We start from the raw sequence: 23,911 nt of genomic DNA, 5'->3' as shown, positions 1-23,911 counted from the left end.
GGGGGGGATGGGGACTGGGCCCCTGGGTGCAATGGAGCTGGGGGGGGATGGGGACTGGGCCCCTGGGTGCAATGGAGCTGGGGGGGTGATGGGGACTAGGCCCCTGGGAGCTGGGGGCCAGAGGAGCTGCGCCCTTAGGTGCAATGGTGATGGGGCCCCTGGGGGGTGACTGGGGGCTGGCCCCTGGGTGCAAAGGAGCAGATGGCGGGGGGAGGAGGGGCGCCCAGGGACCCTGACCCGGAAGTACTACCCGGTTGCCATAGCGCTGACGCCGGCCCGGCCGGGGAAGATGGCGGCGGTGGCAGTGGCGGGACCTGGGGAGGAGGCAGCGGGCCCCGAGCCCGAGCCCAGCGGCTCCATCCGGCGCTACCTGGCCCGGCTCGGCGCGCTGCGGCCCCTGCCCGGCCCGGATCGGGAGGGCGAGAGCGGCCGCCGCACCGAGCTGCACCTGCTGTTCGACCAGCTCATCTCCGAGAACTGCGGCCCGGGGGCGCCGGGGCCCACGGGGGCGCCGAGCCCGCAGGTAACGGGGGCCCGAGCCTGACAGACACGGGGGCGGGGGGCGAGCCCGCGGGTACCGGGCTGGGGAATGAGCCCGACACGGGGCGGGGCCAAGCCGCTCCAGGCGGGCTCGAGGGACCGGCAGGGGGAAATGGGGACCGGGGTGGGGTGGGAGGAAGCTCGGGGAGGGGGGGGGGCAGGAGGGGACCCAGGGGGGGGGGGGATGGAAGCTGGGGCGGGGGCGGGGAGGGGCTGCACCAGCTCGGAAGGGTTGGCGGGAGTGAGGGTCTGGAGTAAAGGAAGCTGGGTGGGGTGGGACTAGTCCTATCTCCTAATACTCTGCCAGGCTATCACTGAGGGTGCTCCCTTGCTCCCCCCCCCCCCAGGTTTGCTCTCCCTGTGGAAATGCCACCTGCCCCCCAGAGACTGATCATGATTTAAACCATAACATGGAGGGGGATGAGTGTTGCTGCCCCAGTTGAGTGTAATGGTTCAGTACAGGCCTGTTCTCAGCCCACCTGTAGGATGGAAACGTTCAGAATGGCCATGTCAATGCTAGAAAGTTGTACTTCTTTCCTACGATCACGGTGTAGGTAGTGGTACAGCCCCTAGTCTGGATGCACTTCTGTCAGGATAGTTGTGCTTTATGTCAGTATAGCTATTCCCATATGGGAAAGGGAATAACTATACTGGCATAAGTCACCTTTATACTAGCATGGGTATATCTAGAGCTTTTACTAACGAGTATAACTGTTTAGGTTAAAAAAAAATCATCCCCTAACCAGCATAGTTATATTGGTACAACTTTCAAGTGTAAACCAGATCATTTTGGCGATCCACTGTTGAACCAGTTTCCTTGCTGTTGCAGCCCCACGTGCTTACTGAAACAACAGTCAGGGAATTGTAACGTTAACATTAGCTCTGCTCCTCTGCTGCAATTCACATATGGGTCAGGCGCCCTTTGTCCACTTCCTGGTGTTATAACCATGTTAACTCTGCCTGCTTCCCCTCATCTACCCTCTTTATATGGCTGATAGACCTACTAGCTTATCGATAGGTCACAACGCACCAGAGCTGGCCAAAAATTGGAATTTCCAGTTTATGGGAAATTTTATCATTTTGAAGTTTGGTTTCAGAACAAGCCCAATTTTTTTTCAAAATTTCCCAAGAACTAGAAGTTCCAAAATACATTGTTTCTGAAAGGAAGTAGGTTTCCTGGATTCCCCATCAGTCCCTCTGTGAAATTGACATTATTCATGTCAGTTTCACAGTCCCCGCCCCTTTAGCAAGTTCTGGGACAGGTTGGCCATGCCCACTCTCCCAGGACTGGGGACCCCAGAGCCTCCAACCTCCTGGGCAAGTTGGCTCCCTGGGCTGCCTGAATCCCATAGCCTGGGAAGCCAGCTGCCCTGAGAGTTGGGAATCCTGGGGAGCCCAGCTCAGTAACAGGAATCCTGGAAGTCCTGAGAGCCCCAGCTTGCGTTTAGCCTCTCAGGCTCCTTATTGTAGTGTCAGAAGCCTAGACCCTGCAGTGCTGTCTACACAGCAGCTGGGAGGGCACTTCCAAGTGCATGTAGACATACATGCACTAGCTCTTGCAGGCTAGTGCTCAAAAAATAGCGGTGTGGCCATGGTAGCATAGGTGGCAGCTCGGACTAGCCACTCAAGTGAGTACCTAGGGGGTCAGGTGGGCTTATACTCGGGCAACTAACCAAAGCCATCATGACCATGCTGCTGTTTTTAGCATGCTAGCTCAAGTCTGTCTATCCACCCTGGGTAGCATCCTCCAGCTGCCACATATACATACTCTGAGAGTCACGGCTTTTAGGAGTGCCATGTTTCCAGCTCTCGCAGCAGGGAGTCTGGAAGCCATGGCCGAGTTGTGCTGTAATAGTCGTCTGCAGTGGGGTAAGGTCAGTGGTAGCAGACATCTCTGGTTTATATGCCATGGGTAGGAGAAGATGATGGACATAATTAAGGTGGTTGTTAGCACTTTCTTTGACAATTTCCTGTCTCTGCAGCATTTAGATTCTCAATTACTGCACAACATCTTAGTAATTGTTTTGTCGGGGGAATAAATTAACTATGCAAAAATGAAGATAATTTATTGCGGGTCCGTTGTATATAGCATGCTACTCTGACATTCAGTAACAGTCTTTAATTACCCATTAGTCTTCCTATTTGTTTTTCACAGCAGTCGCCCAGCTTTTCTTTTCATTTTGGGAAGTGCTTAGGATAATCTCCTTTCACCGTAATATTTTAGACATTGCTCCTTTTTCCTTTCCTCTGTTCCTTGGTTTCCTACCTCCTCTTTTTTCTTTGTTATGTTGTTATGTTATTGTATGTTATGCCTTGGTCTTTAAATATTATTTCTCTCAGTGCTGGTTTCTTAAGTGGTATTTTGCATGTTTAGAGGCAGTTGGATGCCTATGTCATATGGACAATCAGTGGGACAGTCTACTCACTAGGTGCTCTGTTGACTTCAATTGTGCTCCACACAGAATCACAGGACTGGAAGGGACCTCGAGAGGTCATCTAGTCCAGTCCCCTGCACTCATGACAGGACTAAGTAATCTAGACCATGGATCCAGGTGTTCTGCCCTTGCAAATCCATTTGCACAATTGAGACCTTAGCTGGTGGGATGGTCTCTATCTGGAGCCACAATTTTGTATTGTCTCAGTGATAAATAATCATTAAAGCTTCTGCCTCATTTTTTTTTCTCCAGGATGTTTGTGCTCTACTTGTTCAAGCCTGTCAACTGGTTCCTCTCAATCAGGAACATCTTGTCAACAAAGTTTGTCAGCTCATTCATCATTTACTTAACAGATTCCAGGTATGGAAAATTTGATGGTTCTGTCCCTACCCTTCCAAGCACATGGATGTGGGCCAAAAGGGCTCTCGTCTCCATGAGGCAGAACCAATAGAGAGGACCTAATATGAACGTGCTTGGATTTTCACCTTCCTATTCATCCTGCCATTCTTCTGATCTACAGTCCTAGCTTGGCTATGTCTGGCTAAAGGGTTGCTGATGTAAGAACTACATGTGCTGACCCTCTCACAGGAGACAAAAAAGCTTGTGTATCATGCCTTCAGTCTTGGGGAAAACAAGAATCCCGTGGCCGTTTCCTAAATGTAGGCTGTTTCTGTAGCAGCATGAATTTCTAACAGCCAAATCATTTGAGTCACTACCCAGCTAGAGGAATGTTACCCTGACTTGAACAATGTGCAATATAATAAGGATGCCTTTTGGAAGTTCTTTTTAAATTCTGTATTTTTATATGATGACAGGTAGTGGTTGATGAACAGAATTTGGATTTTCTTCTGTCCTATTCCATCTCTGCTCTCAAACAGTGCAGCTCTTGGACACACACTGAAATTCTGCAAGCCTTAGCAGCTCTTGTTTACAACAATGGACCTAACTGTCAGAAGGTAGGTTGAAAGCTGTGCTGAATTTATTGCTAAGAGAAAGTGAACTCCAAAGCCTCAGATTCCCTACACTTCCTTTCCTCCAAAAGAAAAGAAAAATGTCATATTCCCAGACACACATCCTCTCAACATTAACTCCTAACATAGTGTCAGTAATTGAAGGGTAAAGCACATTACAGGGATGTTACAAATCCATGAAATTCAAAGTTAAGGTTACACTGAAGAGAAATCCAAACATATTAAGGCAAGAAATTCACAGTGAAGGCACCAAACAACTTTAACTTTGCCCTGTTGTGAGGCTGTACAATAACCATAGCATTATGTTTTACTGTTTGTTGTTCCAGATTAGATTAAATTGTTTTAATATACGCTTCAGATTTTTTTTCATATTTTTTCCACTTTTAGCATCATTATAGGGCAAAGTAACCCCAAAGCAGCCAGAGCACACGAGCCAGTTAATCATTATCTGCTTGTACAGCTGCTTAGCGTCGCCAGATCAGCACAAAGCAGCTACAGCACACTGGTGAATGTGGACCTTAATTTGCAATTGACTTATTGGTTTAGATGGTTGTGTGAAGGCAGGCCGGCCCCTGGTGTCCCCATCTCAGCCAGATGGAGAGTTGACCCTAGACAGAATTGCCCTTCTGCAGCATGTGCACTGCCTCCCTGTGAGAGCCCATTTCCTGCTCTAAGGGCAGATTCCTGTGCAGGAGTGGGCTTTGGATTATGCACCACTCTCCAGGGTGTTCAGCACACAGGGCCGGCTCCAGCGTTTTTGCCACCCCAAGTGGCGGGGGCGGGGGAGGAAAAAAAAAGGCGCAATCACACGATCAGCAGCAGCTCTACCGCCGACGCTTCATTCTTCGGTGGCAATTCGGCGGCAGGTCCTTCACTCCGAGAAGGACTGGGGGACCCGCCGCCCAAGAGCCAGATGTGCCGCCCCTTTCCGTTGGCCGCCCCAAGCACCTGCTTGCCGCGCTGGTGCCTGGAGCCGGCCCTGTCAGCACGCTCCCTCGGGGCTCCTGGCGCTCAACGGGAACCTGAGATTCAGGCAGCAGCAGGATCAAACCCTCATTGTACAATGGAGCCGAAATAGCAGTGCCATGAGAGCCTTTCAAGCACTGATGCCGAAGTTAGCATGAAGCTATCGGCTCTTTAAAGAGCAGTGACAGCTGCGCTAACTGGCCTACCACTGTGAACTCCTGACACCACTGACTCATTACAACCAATATCATTTTTGCTTGCAAATTAGCTGTAGAAGAAAGGTATTCATGGGCTGAGTTACCTGTGATGTCACAATGATACCTCTTAAGAGTTCCTGAGCTGTTGACTTGAACCTGTCTGTAGGCTGTATAACAATAGCAATTAGATACAATTGTTAATAACTTAGCTTAATTACAACCTAGTATCATCAGATATAGTCTGTGTACAAGGTATTAATTAACTTTAATTATCTGCAAAATGTGAAGTGTCTATGTTGTTTCATTGTTAACTTTTGGGACAGAGAAAAGACAAACGCAGACAGTAAATTTCTTAACGCATTTTTAAATTAATTTTACTTTATAAACTAGTTAATGGATTTACTTTTAAATGCTCAGAAAATTCATTCTATACCCAAAGAGCAAGTGCTGTAAATTTGGGAAGGGTGGGCCATATTTTTCATTCAAAACAAGGAGGTTGCAGCTCTGTTTAAGTACAAAATGGAACGTAGTCTGAACTATAGCGTCATGACCAATGCCTCCATAATAATGAATGACAACTTTGCAACTGAACATCATTTCTAATCAGAGGATATAGAAATCTTAGTTCTGTCTGAATATTAGTCAAACCTATTCTGTAGTTGGTATATCTATATCTAACTATAAGATTTAAGGAGTAGCTTGATTTATATCATATTGACTGTAGATCTGTTGTTCTGAAGTAAAAAGGGAATTTGCCAATTGATTTGCATTCACCAGACCTGACTGTGTATCTTGTTGGCCCATAGTGACTGTTAATGGTTTATTTTAGTATCTCCCGGATTTGCTGGGGAAGAGCGGACTCTTGGTACAGTTCAGTGATCCTGCTCAGCCTGACGTGGAACTCAGGAGGGCAGCAGTACACAGCATGGCAAATCTATGTCTCAGGTATTAAATCAAGTCTTTTAAAGTGATTTGTATGGGTGCTTTAAAAGATGGGTGTTTGGAAATGCTGACAGCCAGCCTGTTCAGTCCACCTGCTAAGCACAGTAAAGGCGAGAGCAATGCGATGGTTTCAGGGCCACGTTGATTAATGGGACTTTGCCTTTTGATGAAAGCCAAAAGAAGAAGAATTTTTTTTTCCCCAACAGCTTTGTTCTGTGTTACATCCTGGAAGTTATAAACATGACTTGTGTGTGAAAGTTAAAACTGCAGTGCTCCTAGCCGTTGTCATACTCATTCGGGGAAAACCAGGAATTCTCAGATTTCCAAAAATAAATTATTATTAAGGACATTTAATTTAAGGGGGGGGAAAGGCAGGTATGTTCTGCTACCTGGTCTGTGTAGCAGTAGTCAGTCGGTTAATGTGGTTGTTAATGTTTGTGAAACAATTGATTACATCTTGCATTGGGATTATCTGTTGCACTGGAATGGTTGATTTGTTATAAGATTCCAAGAATTAATAAGTTGATGCCAGAGCAAGATCTCATTACATCCGAAAACCTCCACTAAACTATTCAAATACAGAGGGACGTTTTTTCTTGTTTGTCTATGACAAACTTAGACTGAATAATTTATTAGTCTAAGCCAGCAGGAGTTTAGACCAGCTCTAAAGAGCTTTGCAATTATGAAGGAAGGTTTGATGTCCCACGGAATGGGACCCTTAAAAAAGAAGAGTCTTCTGAGGTCCTGGATGAGGTCACTTAGATATGAGCAAAGTGCAGCGTCTGGTGGTTTTGAATGTGATTTTCTAATTGGATTCTACTGTCAGGAAAATCACTTGCGGTATTTGAGTCATTTGGTGAACATTATCAAACGTGCACACCGGTGACTTGAAGTAATTAAACATATGGGCACCAGCTGCTTACGGATCCAGCACAAAGAAAGTTGTTTAATGAGTCTAGAGCCACTGCACTAATGGTCATGTTATGATAATCTGATATGCAGGTAGCACAGATTGAAGTGGTGTAGTGATTGCCTTCTTTATATTCATTAGTAAAGGAAGATGGGTGGCTATTTAAATAAAAAAAAGGTAAACATGTCACTGCATTAAGGCAGTCTGTGTTTTCACAAAAACGAAGGAAAATGTAAAAGCCTTTCAGGTCATATTAAGGGCTAAATTGTATCCCAAGATATATGCATGCAGCTTCATTAATTCACCTGGGCACCCGTGTCTGAGGACATTCCCAGCAGAATAGTGACACCGCTCCTGTTGGTGTCATTCTGCACCTACTCACAGCCTGGAAAACCAAACTTAGGAATCCACTTTAATCAGGCAGGAGAAGCCAAAAGTTAGAGTAAATTTAAGGTGTACTGAGATTTTACTAACCAGTGTTTCCAGATAGTATTTACGGTGCTAGAGTTTCATCCTTTGTAGGTGCCAAAGTGCAGTCCCACTCCATGTCTCTGCTATGCTGGGGAGGGAGAGATCTGAGCTTTTGTAACGTTATCTGTAAGAACAGTTTGTATAGCTTTATATTGAAAGCCACATCTTGACCAGCTGCATCCACTTTCATTTTAGTGTGCCTGGACAGCCATACTTGGATGAGTCTTACAGAAGTCTGTGCTTTCAAACTTTCCTAAGTGTGTTACAGTCTTCAAAAACTTCTGATGTAGATGACATCACTTTTTGTATGGTATGTATGAGTCTAATCTGCTGAAATACACTAATTATAAAGTTATACTACGTAAAACTATGTTTTGCAGTGGAACAGCTAGACAACTTTTAAAATTTGATTTGAAATAAGTAAGTCTGTTATAATCAAAGGCTTCCTGTTTGGCAGAGGCTGTACACATCTTGTGATTTGGAATATTGCCAGCTGAGACTTCGCTAATATCTCTAACCTCATTTTACTTGAGTAATATGAAAGTAGTTGCCGGTATCTCAGTGGTGCTAAGCAGTCATGTTGTTTTGCACAATATAAGGTATGAAGTTCATAAGTTGAAAGATGCTGTATTTGTGTGTGTTGCCTAATTCAAAGCTATTTTCAGCTGTTACAGAATGCTCTGAAAGGTATCCAGTCACTCTTAAATGGTGGGAAGATGAAGCTAATGCAGACTGATCAGCTTGGGTCCCTTCTTGCTGTATTAAAGGTGAATAGTTTCTTGGTTTAAATCCACTTTTAGAGAGACAGACTGTATAGTGTGTGCTCCTGTTTCACTTTAAGTGGGAAAAGGTAGAGAAGACAGAAAAAAGAATCAGGTGGAGAGTTGATTGAAAAATGGAATGAAAGACATGGAAAAAGGGGAAAAGTTCTCTCTAGAATATGATAAAGCCTTCAGTTCTTTCACTTGTACTTCCTCTCACAAAGAAAGGGGTTGCAACGCCTTGATGGTTAAGAGGCAAGTCTCCCATTAGCTTCAGTGCTGGACCCTTGCTAAAATCCTTCTAGAAATAGTTGAATTTGGTTGCCAAAATATGTCTGATTAGAGAATCAGAATTACTATACAGGCATTTTATTGTGCTATTTGAGTCTCCTCATGCTGACTTACCTGCCATTGGCAGCTTGGGTGTGAGCTTAGGGAGACAAGACCCAGAGAAGAAACTCGTAAGGTAACCTGAAAACAATTGGTGAGCACCTGAATATACGACAATTCTTTGCACATCCAACTGGATTTCTTGTTACTGTTTTAGAAATGCATGTTCTATGGGCTTCCTGGACTGAACGTGGAAATGCCTGCAGTCTTGTACCCAGCTCCACTTCCTCAGTATGATGGACGATCACCTGTCAAACAGGAGCAGTCGGAATTGAGCACCATTAAGCAAACAGGGGTAAACTTAAATTATACCACATGTTGATTTTTGTGTGTGTTTATTTGTTTTGACTGGATATTTCCTGTTCTGGTGTTAATGGCTGAAAGTTCCTTCACGTGCTCAGCGTGTGGTGTATTTCACATTGCTTGCCTTAATGGCATTGATTATAAATTTCTGCACTGATTAACAAATTGCTCGTAAAGTCAGATGACTAAAACAGAGGGTTCTGCAGAGATTGATTTGATTGACTCTAGCTGTGTGCATCAGTTATTCATTTGTAGTCAAGAACTTGTGGCCTGCAGATGTGGGACTGATGGTGGCAGACTAGTTGTGGCATTTTCCATCACAAATTACATTACTTCTCTTCTAACACACAATCACTTTTACTTTTTCCTAGGGAAGTCAGGCTCATCTAAAAATGAGTTGTCTCCCTTGTTTAGGTATCTCCGTTTCTCTCTCCCTTTGCTGTTTATTATTTAACCCTGTAAAGTGTTTTGGGTTACAGATTACATGAAAGACATTAAACAAAATAAAGCTGTAGGGTCATTTTGTTGGCTTCTAATCTTCTTTTAAAGTTAATGAATATCTCCTATAAATCCAAAAGAGCTACAGGAACATGTACATAAAACACCTGAAAAGATATCCTACTGTTAAGTGTCTCAATGTAAAAATAGTTTTTTTCTAAAGAAAAATAAAGGAGAATTGTGGAAACTCTTGTAGTTACACTGATAGTTGGAGGTTAGCATTTATATATATCTAGAGGTTTGTATCCAAAATGTCCAAGCAAACCAGTCTTGTAACATGTACCTATGGGACATTAAGATGTTGTTAATAAGTTTATTTTATCGTCTTAATAAATGGAGTATGGAAGCTGAAATCAATTAAGATCTGATTGTCTTTAGCCAGGCAAAGAAAAAGTTTTGGTCACAGGTATTTAGTTACATACATTAATTATACATACACTGACAATCTGCCTCCCTACAATAAGCCATCTAGGTGCTTATAAAATATGCATCTCCATGTTGGTGAACTTAAGTACTGACCGCGCTGGAGTTTATTCATTTATGCTACTTTTTGGGATTTTATAGTGTCTTTTTCTCAGAAGTGACTTTTTTATTCAAAGAGATTTTCAGAATAATAAAATCTTTTCTGGTTGCAAAATTCTTACTTTTGTCTCAGCATTTTGTGTTATTTTTTCCTCTTGACACAGACCCGAAGGAAAAAGTCCAAGGGGAAACAAAAGAAAGGACAATTGGGGGAAGAAGTGAAAGAAGAATTAGAAAGTGATGTAGGAGATGGAGCAATCCATGGAATGGATATATTTCAGTTACATTCAGGCAATGCACAAAATAGTCCTTGTCTGAATCCCTGGAATCGTGCATTAGATGCTGCTTACATGCCTGCTGGAAAGGATCACTTATCATCATGCCATCCCAGCTGGAAAAGAATCAGCAGCAGTGAGTCGGAGTATTCTGATGCTGAAGGTGGAATACAAAGCAAAATGAGGTTATTGTTGTTCATGTCAATGTAAAGCATGGAAGCAAATAATACTGTGATTCATAACAATCGTGCTTGTGTGGCATGTTAAATGATGCTTTTTGTCCTTTTTGTAGATCTGGCACCAGTTTTGCACATGTGCAGCGTTTTACTCACCCTTCCACTCACACAATCCCAGTACTGGATTCTTAAATGAAACTCTTAGTGAAATCATTTAATGTGATTTATATAATTTATTAACTAAGAAAGTTGAAAGGTGGTAATTAGTAGTAGTTTGAAAGTAAACTGATACTTTCTTTTCTTTTTTTACCTTTTGGCCTTAGCTATTCTACTTGAAGTTCTTGTAGCTAGTCAGGAACCTGAATAAATGAGGTCAAATCAATTATTTTTTCAGAGCTGCTATTAATTCATCTTTTTGTTTCATTAAAGATCTTATCAAGCCAAAGTTCGTCAAGGGGCTTTAGCCTGTTTCCTTTCCACTATCAAATCAATAGAAAAAAAAGTTCTTTATGGCTACTGGTCAGCATTTGTTCCTGATACACCTGGAATAGGCAGCCCACAGTCTGTGTCCTTGATGACTATTGCATTGAAGGATCCCTCTCCAAAGGTAAGGGAATTTGCTGTCCTGAAAGCCTTGTTTTTCAAGAACTAGTCTTCAGATTTGCCTTCCTTGATCTTTAGTATAATAGAGCAGTCTTGCTGGGGTCTTTGTGGCCTGTCTCACTGTATCACAGGACTAAGAGAGGCCGCATTATTAGGATAACAAAGGATCTGTTATGTATGTAGACCCTAAAATTATGAGACCGGGTTATTGGAGTTAAACTTATTTTTCTTGGAGAAAATTTTGAGGTGACCAAAGAGTTTCCAAAATGTATGAAAGGAGTTGGTCAAATTAGAAGAGAGTGTGAAAAGTTTTCTTTTATATGTTAAGGATTTGTCTACACAGGAAAGTTCGTGTGCAGCAAGCTACAGTGTGAATTTAAACCACAGTAGCTACTCTGCACTAATTCTGCATATGGACACTCTTCTTGCGCACTAAGGGTGCCCTCTGGAGGTTTAGTGTAGCACACTTCCAAAGCGTATTAAGCTAATGTGCACAAAGGCACTCTTACTGCACACTCAGTGCGTCCGCATGGAGAATTAGTGTGGAGTAGCTAGTGCTCACCAGCTATTGTGGGTGTTTTCTCTATGTAGACAAGCCCTAAGAGGTTCAAAAAGGGGGATGGTCCCTTCAAATTGAGAAATGGTGGCGCTTCACACACACACAAGCTAAATGTATGGATTGCTGTACCAGGGAAGGCAACTGAAACAGAATATGAATGAATTTGAGAAATCTCAGTTTGTTTCTAGAGGAGGCGGCCATTAAGGTGAGTGGTGAAAAAAGCTGGAAAGTGCTGATTAAACCAACCCCCAAAAAGGACAGGTGTATTGAGCTGGATGGACACTTTCCCTTATCATTTACAAACAGCTAGTTGATGCATAGTAAAGATCTGCAAGGTCCAGAATCGTGCATTTTAGGATGCCCTGAATTCCAGATGTGGAGTTCTCTGTGGTGATGCTGAATGGTACAGGGCAGAACATTTATAAGCTTTTGCTAGGAGAATCCAAGGAAACCTGAGGGACGAAGTGTTGAATCCCAATACCCCAATAATGAAAAGAAATGGACACCGGATAATAAGTGAGTTGCAAAGCCAGGCCTGTGAATATCTGCTATTGACCTGCAGTCATAACATTTGTGCAGTTAACAGAGAACGTACTCTGCATACTAACATGTATGCAAAGACGTTCTGTCTTAAGTGTGTTGCAAAATGCGATCATGCAGAGCTGGGTTCCATGTTAGCATATTCTGCAGTAACTTTTTTTTCCCCAGCGAGTAGAAAGGTGCTGTGTAACAGGCACACACAGAATGTGAAGAAGCAGGATAAGGAAAGTTTTTGACATTTACCCACAGTTTCTTTGATTGAAACAGAATTGAAATATTATATCGTTTCAGACTCGGGCCTGCGCTCTTCAAGTTCTCTCCGCCACCTTGGAAGGTTCTAAGCAGTTTCTTTCTGTTGCTGAAGACGCACATGACCATAAAAGAGCTTTCACTCCTTTCTCTGTAACGATTGCTTCCAGCATCAGAGAGTTGCATCGCTGTCTGCTGCTAGCCCTGGTGGCAGAATCCTCCTCACAAACCCTTACACAAATCATCAAGGTACTTACGCTTACTTTGAACGTGCTTACATTTTGTAAGTGTCTTCGATTCAGCCTCAAAGCAATTTTCTAATGACCTTCAAAGCAGACCTCATGCTTTCCAGACATGACTGAGACAGGGTGATTATGCAAAATTCCTGAGAGCTGCCAGGGTCACAACAGCAGTTTTTTCTCTTTCTTACAAGGCTTGGCAAATTGAGTCTGTCTGGAAAGTCCCATTATTTCTCTAAAATATTCCTTCCCTAGCTCGATTTTTATGGTTGGTCATGTTTGATCACAATAATTGTTCTAGAAGCAAAGCTTTTGGGACAAATTTTCAAATACTGACCAACTCTCTTCAGTTATTTGCAAATGTAATCAGTGTAGCTGCCTAAATGACCTAACTCACAGTACAAAATGAGAGAGCCACATTTTCAGTTTGGCCTCTGTCACCTCTCATCCGGTTATCTCTTGTGTGTTTTAGTGCCTTGCAAATTTGGTATCGAATGCACCGTACAGCCGTTTAAAACCTGGTCTGTTGACAAGAGTTTGGAACCAGATAAAGCCATACATTCGACATAAAGGTTTGCATTGCGCTGGGCTGGATTCTTTTCTGACTGTATATGTTGATTCTTAACTCAGCACGAATTCTTAATTGCTAGTATTTTTTTATTTTATTTATTTGTTTGGTTATTTATTTATTTAGAAAAATTTCCCATGATTGGTAACTATGTAAATAACTCGACTGTTCAGTGGTGTTTACCTTTTATTTTATTTTTCCATATTCTCTTTAACAGATGTTAATGTTCGCGTTTCTAGCCTCACATTGTTAGGCGCTGTCGTATCCGCTCAAGCTCCTTCACCAGAAGTACAGTTACTTCTGCAACAGCCTAGTTCTTCCGGACTAAGTAACAGCGGCACCGCAACCCCTCATCGCGTCAGTTCCTCTGAGTGGTGGCGAAGAGCCCCACCTTCACAAGGGGAACCCACGGACAATTGGGAGAGTTCATCTTCAGAGCCTTGTTGGCTCATTCGTCTTTGTATCTCCACTGTTGTTCTGCCCAGAGATGATTCCTATTCTGATAGCGATACTAGCTTCACGGCTGGTACTGTCTATGAACCTTCTCCTGTTCGACTGGAATCTTTACAGGTAGGAATGGACAACTGCTAGAAGAGCCAACTAAATGTATGAAACTAAGAATAAATATCAAATCTCGCCAGTATCAGCCGTTTTTTCTGCCCTTATGATTTGGTAATCTTGTTTGATGATAGGGCGTGTATGCATCTGGTAAGAATTGGGAGTATTCTCTATGTAAGCCTCTCTTTCCAGTGTTGCATCTAAGTTAAATCTTGACTAGAAAGATCTTCTATAAGTGAAATACTAACAATAGATGACTTTTGCCTGAGTGAAGCACTGTATAGGAAGATTGAGACTCATAAACTCACCTCTGTTATTCTTTATGCAACAGCGTAGAAAAGTATAATTTTGTCACTTCCATCCCAAGGAAATTAAGCAGCCTCATTCCCTTGCCAGAGTAATGGATGCTTATCACAGCTGGCTTCATTAACCAGGACAGCCAAACTACAGGAGATTCAAGGCTTGTCACTTTTGCAGATTCTCTTGTGCTTAGGTAGTAGTTAGCTACAGGAGAGCTCATTTAAACTTGAGAAATGAATGTACTGCGAGTTCTTGCTTGATAGTGCTTTCAACATGTTCTGTTAAACAAGACAATAGAATCTACAGGGCCCAAATATCTTTTATGTTCGCTAGTTTGTGTTGTACTTTCTGGCTCTCATGTTAGAGTTTAGTGTATGGTTACTGCATTGACTAAAACGTTCTCTCTCTTTTCATTTTGGTAAATTCCATTCAGTATTTTTTTTTCCTACTCTGCAGGTCTTGGCACTTCTTGTGAAAGGCTATTTCTCTGTGGCTCAGAGCTATTTGTTAGAGCTTGGAGAGGTGGCTTGCAAATGCATGGAGGAAACAGATCCGTCCATTCAGCTCCACGGTGCCAAAGTAAGCGCTTGGAGAAATGCAGATAGTGTTTCTCTGTACATATGCTCTAAAAGTATTTGTAGTTAAGCTTGATGTGAGAATACGTTTATTATAATTCAAGACAATTGTATGGAAAGAGCTCTGAATGTGCGTCTGTGTCTATTTCATGCAGTACACTACAAACAAGACCTATCCCTTCTTCATAGTATAGCTACTTGTGCATTACTGTACTCTAGTACATCAAGAAATACAAGTTTTGGCCCCAATCTTGCATTCTTTTCACACACATAATTCCATTGAATGCTGTGGAAGCATTCCAGAATTGGACCCTTATTTATTACAGTTGATTTGGGAGTTTTCATTTTGTTCTGGATACCATAAGACATTTCCATCCATCTTGGCACAGAAGTTTGCTATGTTGCCCTACTTGGAGACATTATTTAGGAAGGGCTTTTCCACTAACTCTGAGCTAGCAGTCATAGAGTGTAATATAAAATAACGTTAAATTACAGACTTAATTCATTGTGTAAATGACTGAGGTTTGTGCTAAGTATTTCCATAGTCAAATAATACTTGAGTTTGCTTTGATAAGGAGCCAGTTCATTTTCTTTTTCTTGGCAGCTTCTGGAGGAGCTGGGCACAGGCATAGTACAACAGCATAAACCAGATTCAACCATTGCTGTCAGTGAGAAAGTACCTGTCAACTTGGTAAGTATATGGACTTTAGAGGTGGGATTCCACCTAATTAAGCCTCGTGTCGTGAAATCTACAGCAAAGTGATTGAACCTGAATGTGGATATAGCAATCTGATATAAAGTGGAGGGGGAGTACAAAGTATCTTTAGATGCTGGTATGGTATACACTGAGTCAGCAAACTATGATAGTGTAAAGATCTACAAATAAGCATGGATTGTAAGATTTTATCGTGATAGGCTGTTTCCTGCTATTAAAATGAACTGACAAGAACTGCCGTTGTTGATACTTATCATTTTAACACTGTGTGTGTTTGCGCATTCATGTGTGCGTTCTATCCTAATACAGATACGGCAACCTTTGTCAAAGCCAAATAAACCTCCTGGTAAATATCAAGCTAATTTAAGAAAGCGACAGTGAGTTATGATGGGCATCTCTTGTCTGACTACTTGAGACAGAAATTTTATACATAAAGGGGTTCTGTCAAGTTTGGTTAGGCCTAAAATTAGACCTACTAGCATTGTTTAGATTTGTGGACAAGTGCTTTTTATGAGACACAAGTATTGACTGTACACTTTCCCTTTGCTCCTGCTTTCTGCTGTAACTTTGGGTTCAGGAAGAATATTGAGGAGCTCAGATACCACATGTGATAGGGGTGCTCTGTAAAACCCTAGATAGATATGCACTACAGCCTCAATCACATTTCATAGTCAAGTGCTCCAAGAGCCTACGTCAATAGTCTGCCTGCTACAAGAACTGCATAGGTGGCTGATACCCTAGTGCGTGCGATCACCGAGAAATCCATTGCTTGGGGCTGTTTCTGTCAAGCTCACTGAAGCTGAGAAATTGGGATTCTGGCACTAATGTAGGTCTGTTAAATATTCTTTCTGTGAACTGGAGGCTATTTTAAAAATAATTTTAGGGGATGTTAATAAATACAACAGAAACGAAACAAGCAGATTGAGCCAAAACATTATTTGTACAACTAACTATTTTAAGATTTGTAATAGTAAATTTCATGCTCATTTATACCCACTGATGTGATACTAGATATGTTTTAAAGATGATCTTAGAAAAGACCATCCATTTCAGAGATCAGAGACGTGGGCAGTATTGTCAGGCTCATCTGACATCAGCATCAATTGTCTAATGGCTTCAGTTGGTAAACATAATTTCTCCACTACAGGTTGTAACCTTTTGGACTATGATGTTAAATGGCCCTTTACCTGGTGCCCTTCAGAATGCTCAACATCCTACCCTTCAGACAAGTGCCTGTGATGCTCTTTCTTCTATCTTACCGGAAGCTTTCGGCAGTCTGCGGGTAAAATACGATATCTTTTTAAGTACTAGAGTCTTCAGCTTTTATCCCTCTTAACTATATTAATATTGAACCTGTGTTAAATTCATATGAAGGATGGAGTCACTGCTTTTTTTTACATCCAATCTTCATATTTTTTCATATTAAAAAACACCGTGTAAACCATCACCGATTAAGATTGGAAAAGGCATGCTTGGGAATATTCAAAAAGTTTGATTGTAGAGGCATTTTAGGAGATAGCAGTCTACTGCTTGCTTGAGTAGCTTCGAGGCCTTGAATATTAATGGCCTGGTTGAATAGCTTGGTTGTGTTGCATGGCAAACAAAGGCCTTTAGAATCTCGTTCTGTGGGTGAGATGTGGAAGATATTGCTATTTTGCTGATAAAGTTCAGCGAAGCATGCAGACAGCTGAACTGAAGGCAGTGGACTGATGTTCACACACTTGGTTTTTTTTTTCTTCATTTGGCTGGCTAGCAAAATGTAGCTGAAACTAATGTTTGCTCTCTCAATTGCAACTGAATCTGATGGCATTACTCTCCTTTTACACAATGAAATATGCTTCTGTACTTTAAAGCCTTGGCAGCATATAGCCACTGTATTGTGCAGCTCCATTCATGTCACTGTGCCCTGCTTGCCTCAGAGAACCCGGCCAGGTCTCATTTACAGAGGAACTGCTAATGCAGCAATATCCCTGGAATTCTGTTGGTCCGGCTTCTCCAAGCACAGTGTGTACTTCATCTCTCTGTACTTTGATCCCACTTCCCTTTCAGACTTCGGTGTCAGTCATTGCCCACTTTGACCTATGGCTCTGATGCAGCACAGTTGACTTGGCTGCAGGCTTGTATACTCTCAAACCGTACAATGTGAACTTTAACGTGCTTTATGATCCCTCTTTAATGCTTTCACACTGAAGAGTGACTCTCTCTCATGGCATGTTGGCTCCCCTACAGTTACAATCGTTCCTGTTCTAGCCAGGTGGGTAGTGAACCTATTGTCTGCCCCAATCCTTTTTGTTGCTCCTTTTTCCCCAGCACACATGCCCTAGCTGGTTGCCATTGTATCACAAAGATACAGCTTGGGGAAATCAACAATGCCCCGTTTACCAGCGTTGGGGTAATTTGTTAAAAGTGGGGCGTACTCCTGTGTAGCATCCAAATGCCAGCCAGCTCTTCCACTTATTTGCTGTACAGGAATATGGGACGTTCTCATTGCTTCTGTAGACTCCTGGTGTTCGTTTTTTAAAACACACGTCAGTTCTTAGCTTTTTCTCCCTCCCCCCCCCCCCCCCCCCCCCAAAGAGGGGGCTCTGCAGTACAATATTGTCACCACTGTTCTCTTTTAAGGAATGCGTCTCTGTTCCCATTGCTAATTGCAGGATGACCGACAGATACTGTGCATCACGCTACTGCTGGGGCTGAATCACAGTGAGAATCCCCTGGTGAAAGCTGCTGCTGCACGAGCCCTTGGAGTCTACGTCCTCTTCTCATGTCTTAGGCAGGTTAGCAGTGGGCCGTTATTATCTGACTCAGAACTCTTAACAATGCATTTGTTGAGCAGCAGGTTGTAGAGCACGAGGTTTCTTTGTGGGAAGCAGGCCTCCCTCTTAGGCCAATGGTAATACAACGCGCTGAGATATTAGCTGGAAATATTCTGGCAATTTGCTGGTGCTTCTTCCAACCCTGCCCGCTCTATTCTATGGGTACTATAGGCAATGGAACCCGTGCAGTTTTGCTGTGTGAAATGTGGCAGGAGGTGGAGTGTCTAGGTGCAGTGCAAGGTCCTCACCCTCCTCAGCCCCTTTGTCAGGTGAAAGGGCCAGCTAGGTATGAGGAAGCTCTAAAAGCCCTGGATCTGGCTGGGAGAGGATTGCCTTGGTGCAGGAGCTGCAGAAGGCAGCTGTAGGGCTGAAAACTCCTGCACAAGCCCTCGTTTGGGGGCTGGGGTGGGGCTGGAGCAGGAGGGGCATGTCAGGAATAGGGTCACAGCACGTAATGCTGCAGAGTTTCCAGGCAGCGTTGTGGCCCATGAGCAGCTGGGGACAGGTTGCCATAACTTAGACAGGCCTAGTACTGTCTGTTGTGGCAGGGGCTGTGGAGCAGCCCAGAATGGGGAGCGTGCAAAGTTAGTTAAGAGCGATGATAGCCCCTGTCAGGACTGCGAGTTCTGTGCCGTCTCTCTAAGTGGTGCAGCTGAGTCTGTCTCTGTGTACTGTAAAGCTCCCTTCAGCACAGCATGCAGCGGGGTCTGGGGGAAGTGTGTGTGTATGGCCGGTGGATTTGCAACTGTGCAGGTGGACCAAACTGCCCTTTGGAGCCATGTTAACCCATCTGGTTGCAAGAGAGGAGTCCATTGTTTTTGCAACGTGGTTGTGAAGTCTTACATGGGTGACTATTTTGACAAACTTGAACCGTAGCTGAAGTTGAAATTTTAGTCTAAAATATTTTGAAAGAAAAGCTTTAATCATAGGCAAGGAAATGGAAACGAAATATAACATGCCACAAAAGTGAAGATTAGAGAGACAGCTCAACAGGGAGTTTGGAGAAGCAATTACTTATTCGACAATAGCATTTGATGAGTATGAGATTGTCAGTCCAGGTAATTATGCTTAAATCAAAGTAACTAAAGTACCAATGAAATTAAAATATGCAGTGAAATCATGTAGAAGCAGTCACCCAAGAGAGGAGCAAATTTGGACACTTTAGAGTTAGATTGTTAACTAGAGATGAAACAAAGCTGTACTGGGAACATTAGAGATACTTTAAAAAAGCTTTTACTTAGCACAGACGGTTGCTTTAATGGAGCTGGTGTTTGCAGATTTCACTGTGACGATAAAGACAATGAAAAAAGAACTTCCGTTCATTTTAAAAAAACAACAAAACTGTTAATTTTCTAGGATGTGATGTTTGTTGCCGACACAGCAAATGCTATCCTGAATTCCCTCCAGGACAAGTCTCCAAACGTCCGTGCCAAAGCAGCCTGGTCCTTGGGCAACCTTACAGACACGCTGATTGTCAACATGTAGGTAGCAACATTTTGGCTAATAAAACTTTATAAATGGCTTGAGCTCTTGATTATTAGTCCCCCAGTAATATATGAATTGCCATACCTGGGCAGACCAATGGTCCAAATAGATCAATATCCTGTATTTGACCGTGTTCACTACCATAAATATTGGAGAAAGGTGCAAGAACCCTTGTAGAGGACACATTATGGATTAATGTGCCTGTACCAGAAGCCTCTTCCTAGCCACTCTTAATTAGAGTTTGCCTTATGCCTCAAAGCGTGAGGATTTGTATTCCTACCTTCTGTAACTTGTGGATGTTTTCATTATCCAGATCTAATCCATTTTTGAATTCCATCAAACTCTTAGTTTCATATCTTCCACGGGTTATGTACTGCATAAGAAAGAGATTTCCTTTTATCCTTTTTATATTTGTTACATTTTGATTTCATTGAATATCCCTTTGTTCTTGTGTTACATGAAAGGGTAAATAGGATAGTGAATATATTTATTAATCAACCCCAGTCTTAGTACAGAACGATGGACAAGCCTGCTGTTAACTTTTTGCCATATTGAAAATTTACCATTGATTCCTATGTTGTTTTCTGTCTCTCAGACAGCAATTTATGAATGTCTGCATTTCATTAGTCTTATTGCGCTACCAGCAGGCTTTCCTGCAATGATGATTTACATTTTAAATTAGGTGTAATATCATATGCTTTTACTGTGTTCAGTGTTTGTCTTACATCTCAGCATTTTAGTTAAAATCAAGAGTATTGTCAACTTAGTCAATTATGTACCCTATATAAGGGGACTGTATCTTCTCTTGACAGAAGGGCTGACTCTGATCTGGTCTTTTCTGTTTCTGACTGCTCTGATCCTGGATGGTGTGTGGTTTATTTTTGCTAGGGAAATGATGGGGCAGAGCTTCCAAGAGGAATTCTCAGATCTCCTACTTCTGAAAATGTTACGATCAGCAACTGAAGCATCCAAAGACAAAGACAAGGTACGCTGCAGTGGGGCGGGGAAAGGAATACATCCAAGCATAAAGCCAAAAGCCAAGTTAAAATCACCCATTACTTGCTTTTGACTTTTTATTACAACGTGTTTTATTTGAGTAATCTATAAGAACTGGCGTAACCGGGGAAGTTGATGGTAGTAATTGCATATAAACACATCCTATGTGCTGTATTGCAAAATATGTTGAGACGCCACTGACTGGCATTACCATAATCCATATCCACCATTAGAGTAGTGTAGAATAAAATAATGCTGTCTCCTCTGGAGATGTGGACTGCTGGCATCTAGGTGTTTACACTGAGTGAAGTGCAAAGTGTCGCTTTTTCTTGTCAGTTGGACACAGCCTAAGTTGATTGGAGTTCCAGGCGTTTTGTAAAGCCTGTCTTATTTTCCCGGGAACTTTTTGAAGAGGCAGTTTGAGGGGTTGTTTTTTTTGACAGGGTCTGAGGAGTGTGTTTTTTTTTTTTTTTTTTAATAACTGAAATTATTTTGTTTCAGCACTGTATGCATTTAATTACTTCTGTATGTGCACCGAGAGGCCTTGCCAGATGCATGTTTATAAACTGAAAATATAATTTGTGCTTTGTGTTTCAGGTAAAGAGCAATGCAGTCCGGGCCCTAGGAAATCTGCTTCATTTCCTTCAACCATATCACATAGTAAAACCGAGATTTAGTGAAACCATTAAGGAATCCATTCAGGCCCTTATTTCTACTGTCCAGAGTGAGGCCACCATGAAAGTACGGTGGAATGCATGTTATGCGCTGGGAAACGTATTTAAAAACCCTGCCTTGCCACTTGGTAAGTAAAATCTTCCTTTTTAAAAAATTTTCACTGACCTTTTTGGGAACGCACAATGAGCTGTGCAAAAAAAGAATCTTAAGGTTGTGTTTTTACTAAGAATTGATCTGGCATATGTATGTGTTTGGAATTAAAAAAAGAATGTTTCTCTCGAAACCAAGGGCAGAATCTGGCCCAGAATGTACATTTGATATTTATTAAATAGACCTCATTCCTGCAAACACTTATGTACATGCTTAACTTGACTACATTGATTTTAATATGGCTACTCATGGTAGTAAAGTATGTGCATGTTTGAAGGATCAGGGCAATAGCAGGTACTAGATATGAGGGTTAGTGACTCAGGATAATGTAAAAATATTGGACTCGCTAATAAATTTCATCCTTCAGTGAAACCAAAACAAAATAAATTAAGGCCTCTGCCTTGTAATAAATGGCATCTACTCAATCACTGAGCTTCCAAAAAGTATCATTCTGATTATCTGGAAGAATTGTTATATAAGCTACACAAGTGGAGTCTAAATGTCATGTCACTTGAGTATATTTTTTTCAGATATAGAGGAAAAGGCTAGAATATTTTTTATTTCAATAAATCAAAACACAGTTGATAATTTTCTGTTTATGGCAGAAATCCTGAGTCTTCAAATGAAGACAAGGTTGATCAGTGTAATAAATCTTTGTGAACAGCTGCTTTTGTAACATTGATTTTGTATTTTTTATTGACTGCAAACTTGTGCGCTTCCTAGGAGAAGCTCCTTGGACTGCACAAGCCTATAATGCTCTTACATCAGTGGTGAAATCATGCAAGAATTTCAAAGTCCGAATCAAATCCGCCATGGCCCTCTCCATCCCTACCCAAAGGGAGCGCTACGGAACCACTGAACAGTTTTCCCAGATCTGGAGTGCGTTGGTTATAGCTTTGCAGAAGAGTGAAGATACCGAGGACTTTCTGGAGTTCAAATACAGTGCCAGCCTGAGAACGCAGATCTGCCAGGCTCTGATTCATTTGTTAAGCTTGGCAAACAGTACAGACCTGCCATTCATTAGGAAAACTATAGCAGAAAATGGGGATGTGATCAGATCCTATGTCTTGCAATATATGAAATCGGGGGTTGAAGAAGATGAAGCAGGAATACACACAAACTCCCATGAAAGAGATCGATTGTTGAAAAGAGCTATTGAGCACATTTGTGGTATTGAGGAACTGTCAGAAGGCAAAGCTAAAGTATTAGTAGCTGCTTATCTAGAAGATATCTTGACAAATCACATCAACTCCACTGAATTGACGGAGGCTTAGGAAGAGAAATCCATTGCAGTAAATTGTGCCTTCTGATTATATGCAGAGGGTATGTATGCAAGATGTCCAGGAAAGAGGTTTCCTATTAGCAACATTAAAACATTTATTTCAGACTTATTTGAATCAGTTGAAACTCTTGAGAAAAAGTTCTACAAGGCTGAGAAAAAACATTTAATCTCATTTACTTTCCTACTATTTAGTTCGTTGTAAATTGTCTCCATTTGGTTTGGCTGGTGACTGAGCTGATACCGAGTTATCATTCTGAAAACAAATGTCTTTTTATTCTTTGTATATTTTATAAGAACAGAGCCTTTTTATGAGCTCGTTTCCAAAGCCTTTTATCACGGTTGGCTGCTATCTTCAAAAGTTTGCCCACAAAGGACACGGGCAGAATTGGTATTTTCTGCCTTAGCTTTTCTGGAAATCAGATTGATCATAAATATGGAGAGTTGGTATACTCTTCTCAGCATGACACATTTGTCACATTTATTGCACTAGTACAATAAACTCAAATATCAGTTGGAATACTTGAATAACAGCTTGATGTAAATCAATTCACACACACTTTATATCTACTCTGGCCCCCCTCCTACACAGGATGGCTGCTTCACTGGTGCAGGGCCATTGACTTCCCCTCTTCTCAAAAATAAACTCCTACCCGAGTCTTGGACTTATAGTCCCAAGTCTGATCATACAGTACAGCAGCCAAGATGCTATCCTACCAGCCCAAGAGCTGCAGCTGGTTTCTTGAGGGTAACCATGTTCATAGCATATGGGCTGAGATTTTGGCATAGAGGATTTGGGAGTCTAACTCCCTTAGGCCATATTGAAAATCCCAGGCATAGTTTGTTCGTTTGATCTCTGCATATAATAATAATAAATAATAATAATAATAATAATGCTTAAGCACTACGTGGCTCTGTCTTCCAGATTTTGTTCCTATTTTGTGATTTAGCTGGACATGTCACCTCTTGAGTATAAATTATTGAGGGAGGGAGAGAGGGATAGCTCAGTGGTTTGAGCATTGGCCTGCTAAACTCAGGATTGTGAGTTCAATCCTTCAGGGGGCCATTTACGGAACTAGGGTAAAAATCTGTTTCGGGATTGGTCCTGCTTTGAGCAGGGGCTTGGACTAGATGACCTCCTGAGGTCCCTTCCAATCCTTATATTCTGTGATTCTATTATTTGTTACTTTTATTATGGAGTATGTTTACAGGTACAGGGCTCCCACCTTGCAACTGATAGCATGCAG

At 42.2% G+C, this 23,911-nt stretch overlaps 1 protein-coding gene across 1 annotated transcript; it reads left to right on the top strand.

Annotated features, from left to right (window-relative positions):
• Positions 1–284: 284 nt before the first annotated feature.
• HEATR6 (HEAT repeat containing 6) lies at positions 285–23,192 on the top strand. Its single transcript, XM_034752686.1, has 20 exons — positions 285–523; positions 3,228–3,335; positions 3,791–3,931; positions 5,939–6,054; positions 7,628–7,742; positions 8,098–8,199; positions 8,741–8,878; positions 10,071–10,366; positions 10,787–10,964; positions 12,351–12,557; positions 13,020–13,119; positions 13,333–13,685; positions 14,430–14,552; positions 15,153–15,239; positions 16,411–16,545; positions 17,918–18,040; positions 19,436–19,560; positions 20,453–20,549; positions 21,158–21,362; positions 22,109–23,192. Exons 1-20 carry the CDS (start codon positions 290–292, stop codon positions 22,657–22,659), a joined length of 3,534 nt encoding a protein of 1,177 aa, XP_034608577.1. The 5' UTR covers positions 285–289; the 3' UTR covers positions 22,660–23,192.
• Positions 23,193–23,911: the final 719 nt, after the last annotated feature.

Source organism: Trachemys scripta, chromosome 18 (genome assembly GCF_013100865.1).
Source record: "Trachemys scripta elegans isolate TJP31775 chromosome 18, CAS_Tse_1.0, whole genome shotgun sequence".
Lineage (NCBI taxonomy): Eukaryota > Metazoa > Chordata > Testudines > Emydidae > Trachemys > Trachemys scripta.
The sequence above is the reverse complement of the archived record's forward strand: the minus strand, read 5'-3'. Positions and strand labels throughout refer to the sequence as shown.

Bases quoted from the DNA above. Each gene is read 5' to 3' on its own strand.
- HEATR6 (XM_034752686.1), top strand. From the start codon at position 290: ATGGCGGCGGTGGCAGTGGCGGGACCTGGGGAGGAGGCAGCGGGCCCC. The intron at 8,879-10,070 runs GTAAACTTAAAT...CTCTTGACACAG, and splicing joins GCACCATTAAGCAAACAGGG to ACCCGAAGGAAAAAGTCCAA. The intron at 13,120-13,332 runs GTTTGCATTGCG...TCTCTTTAACAG, and splicing joins GCCATACATTCGACATAAAG to ATGTTAATGTTCGCGTTTCT.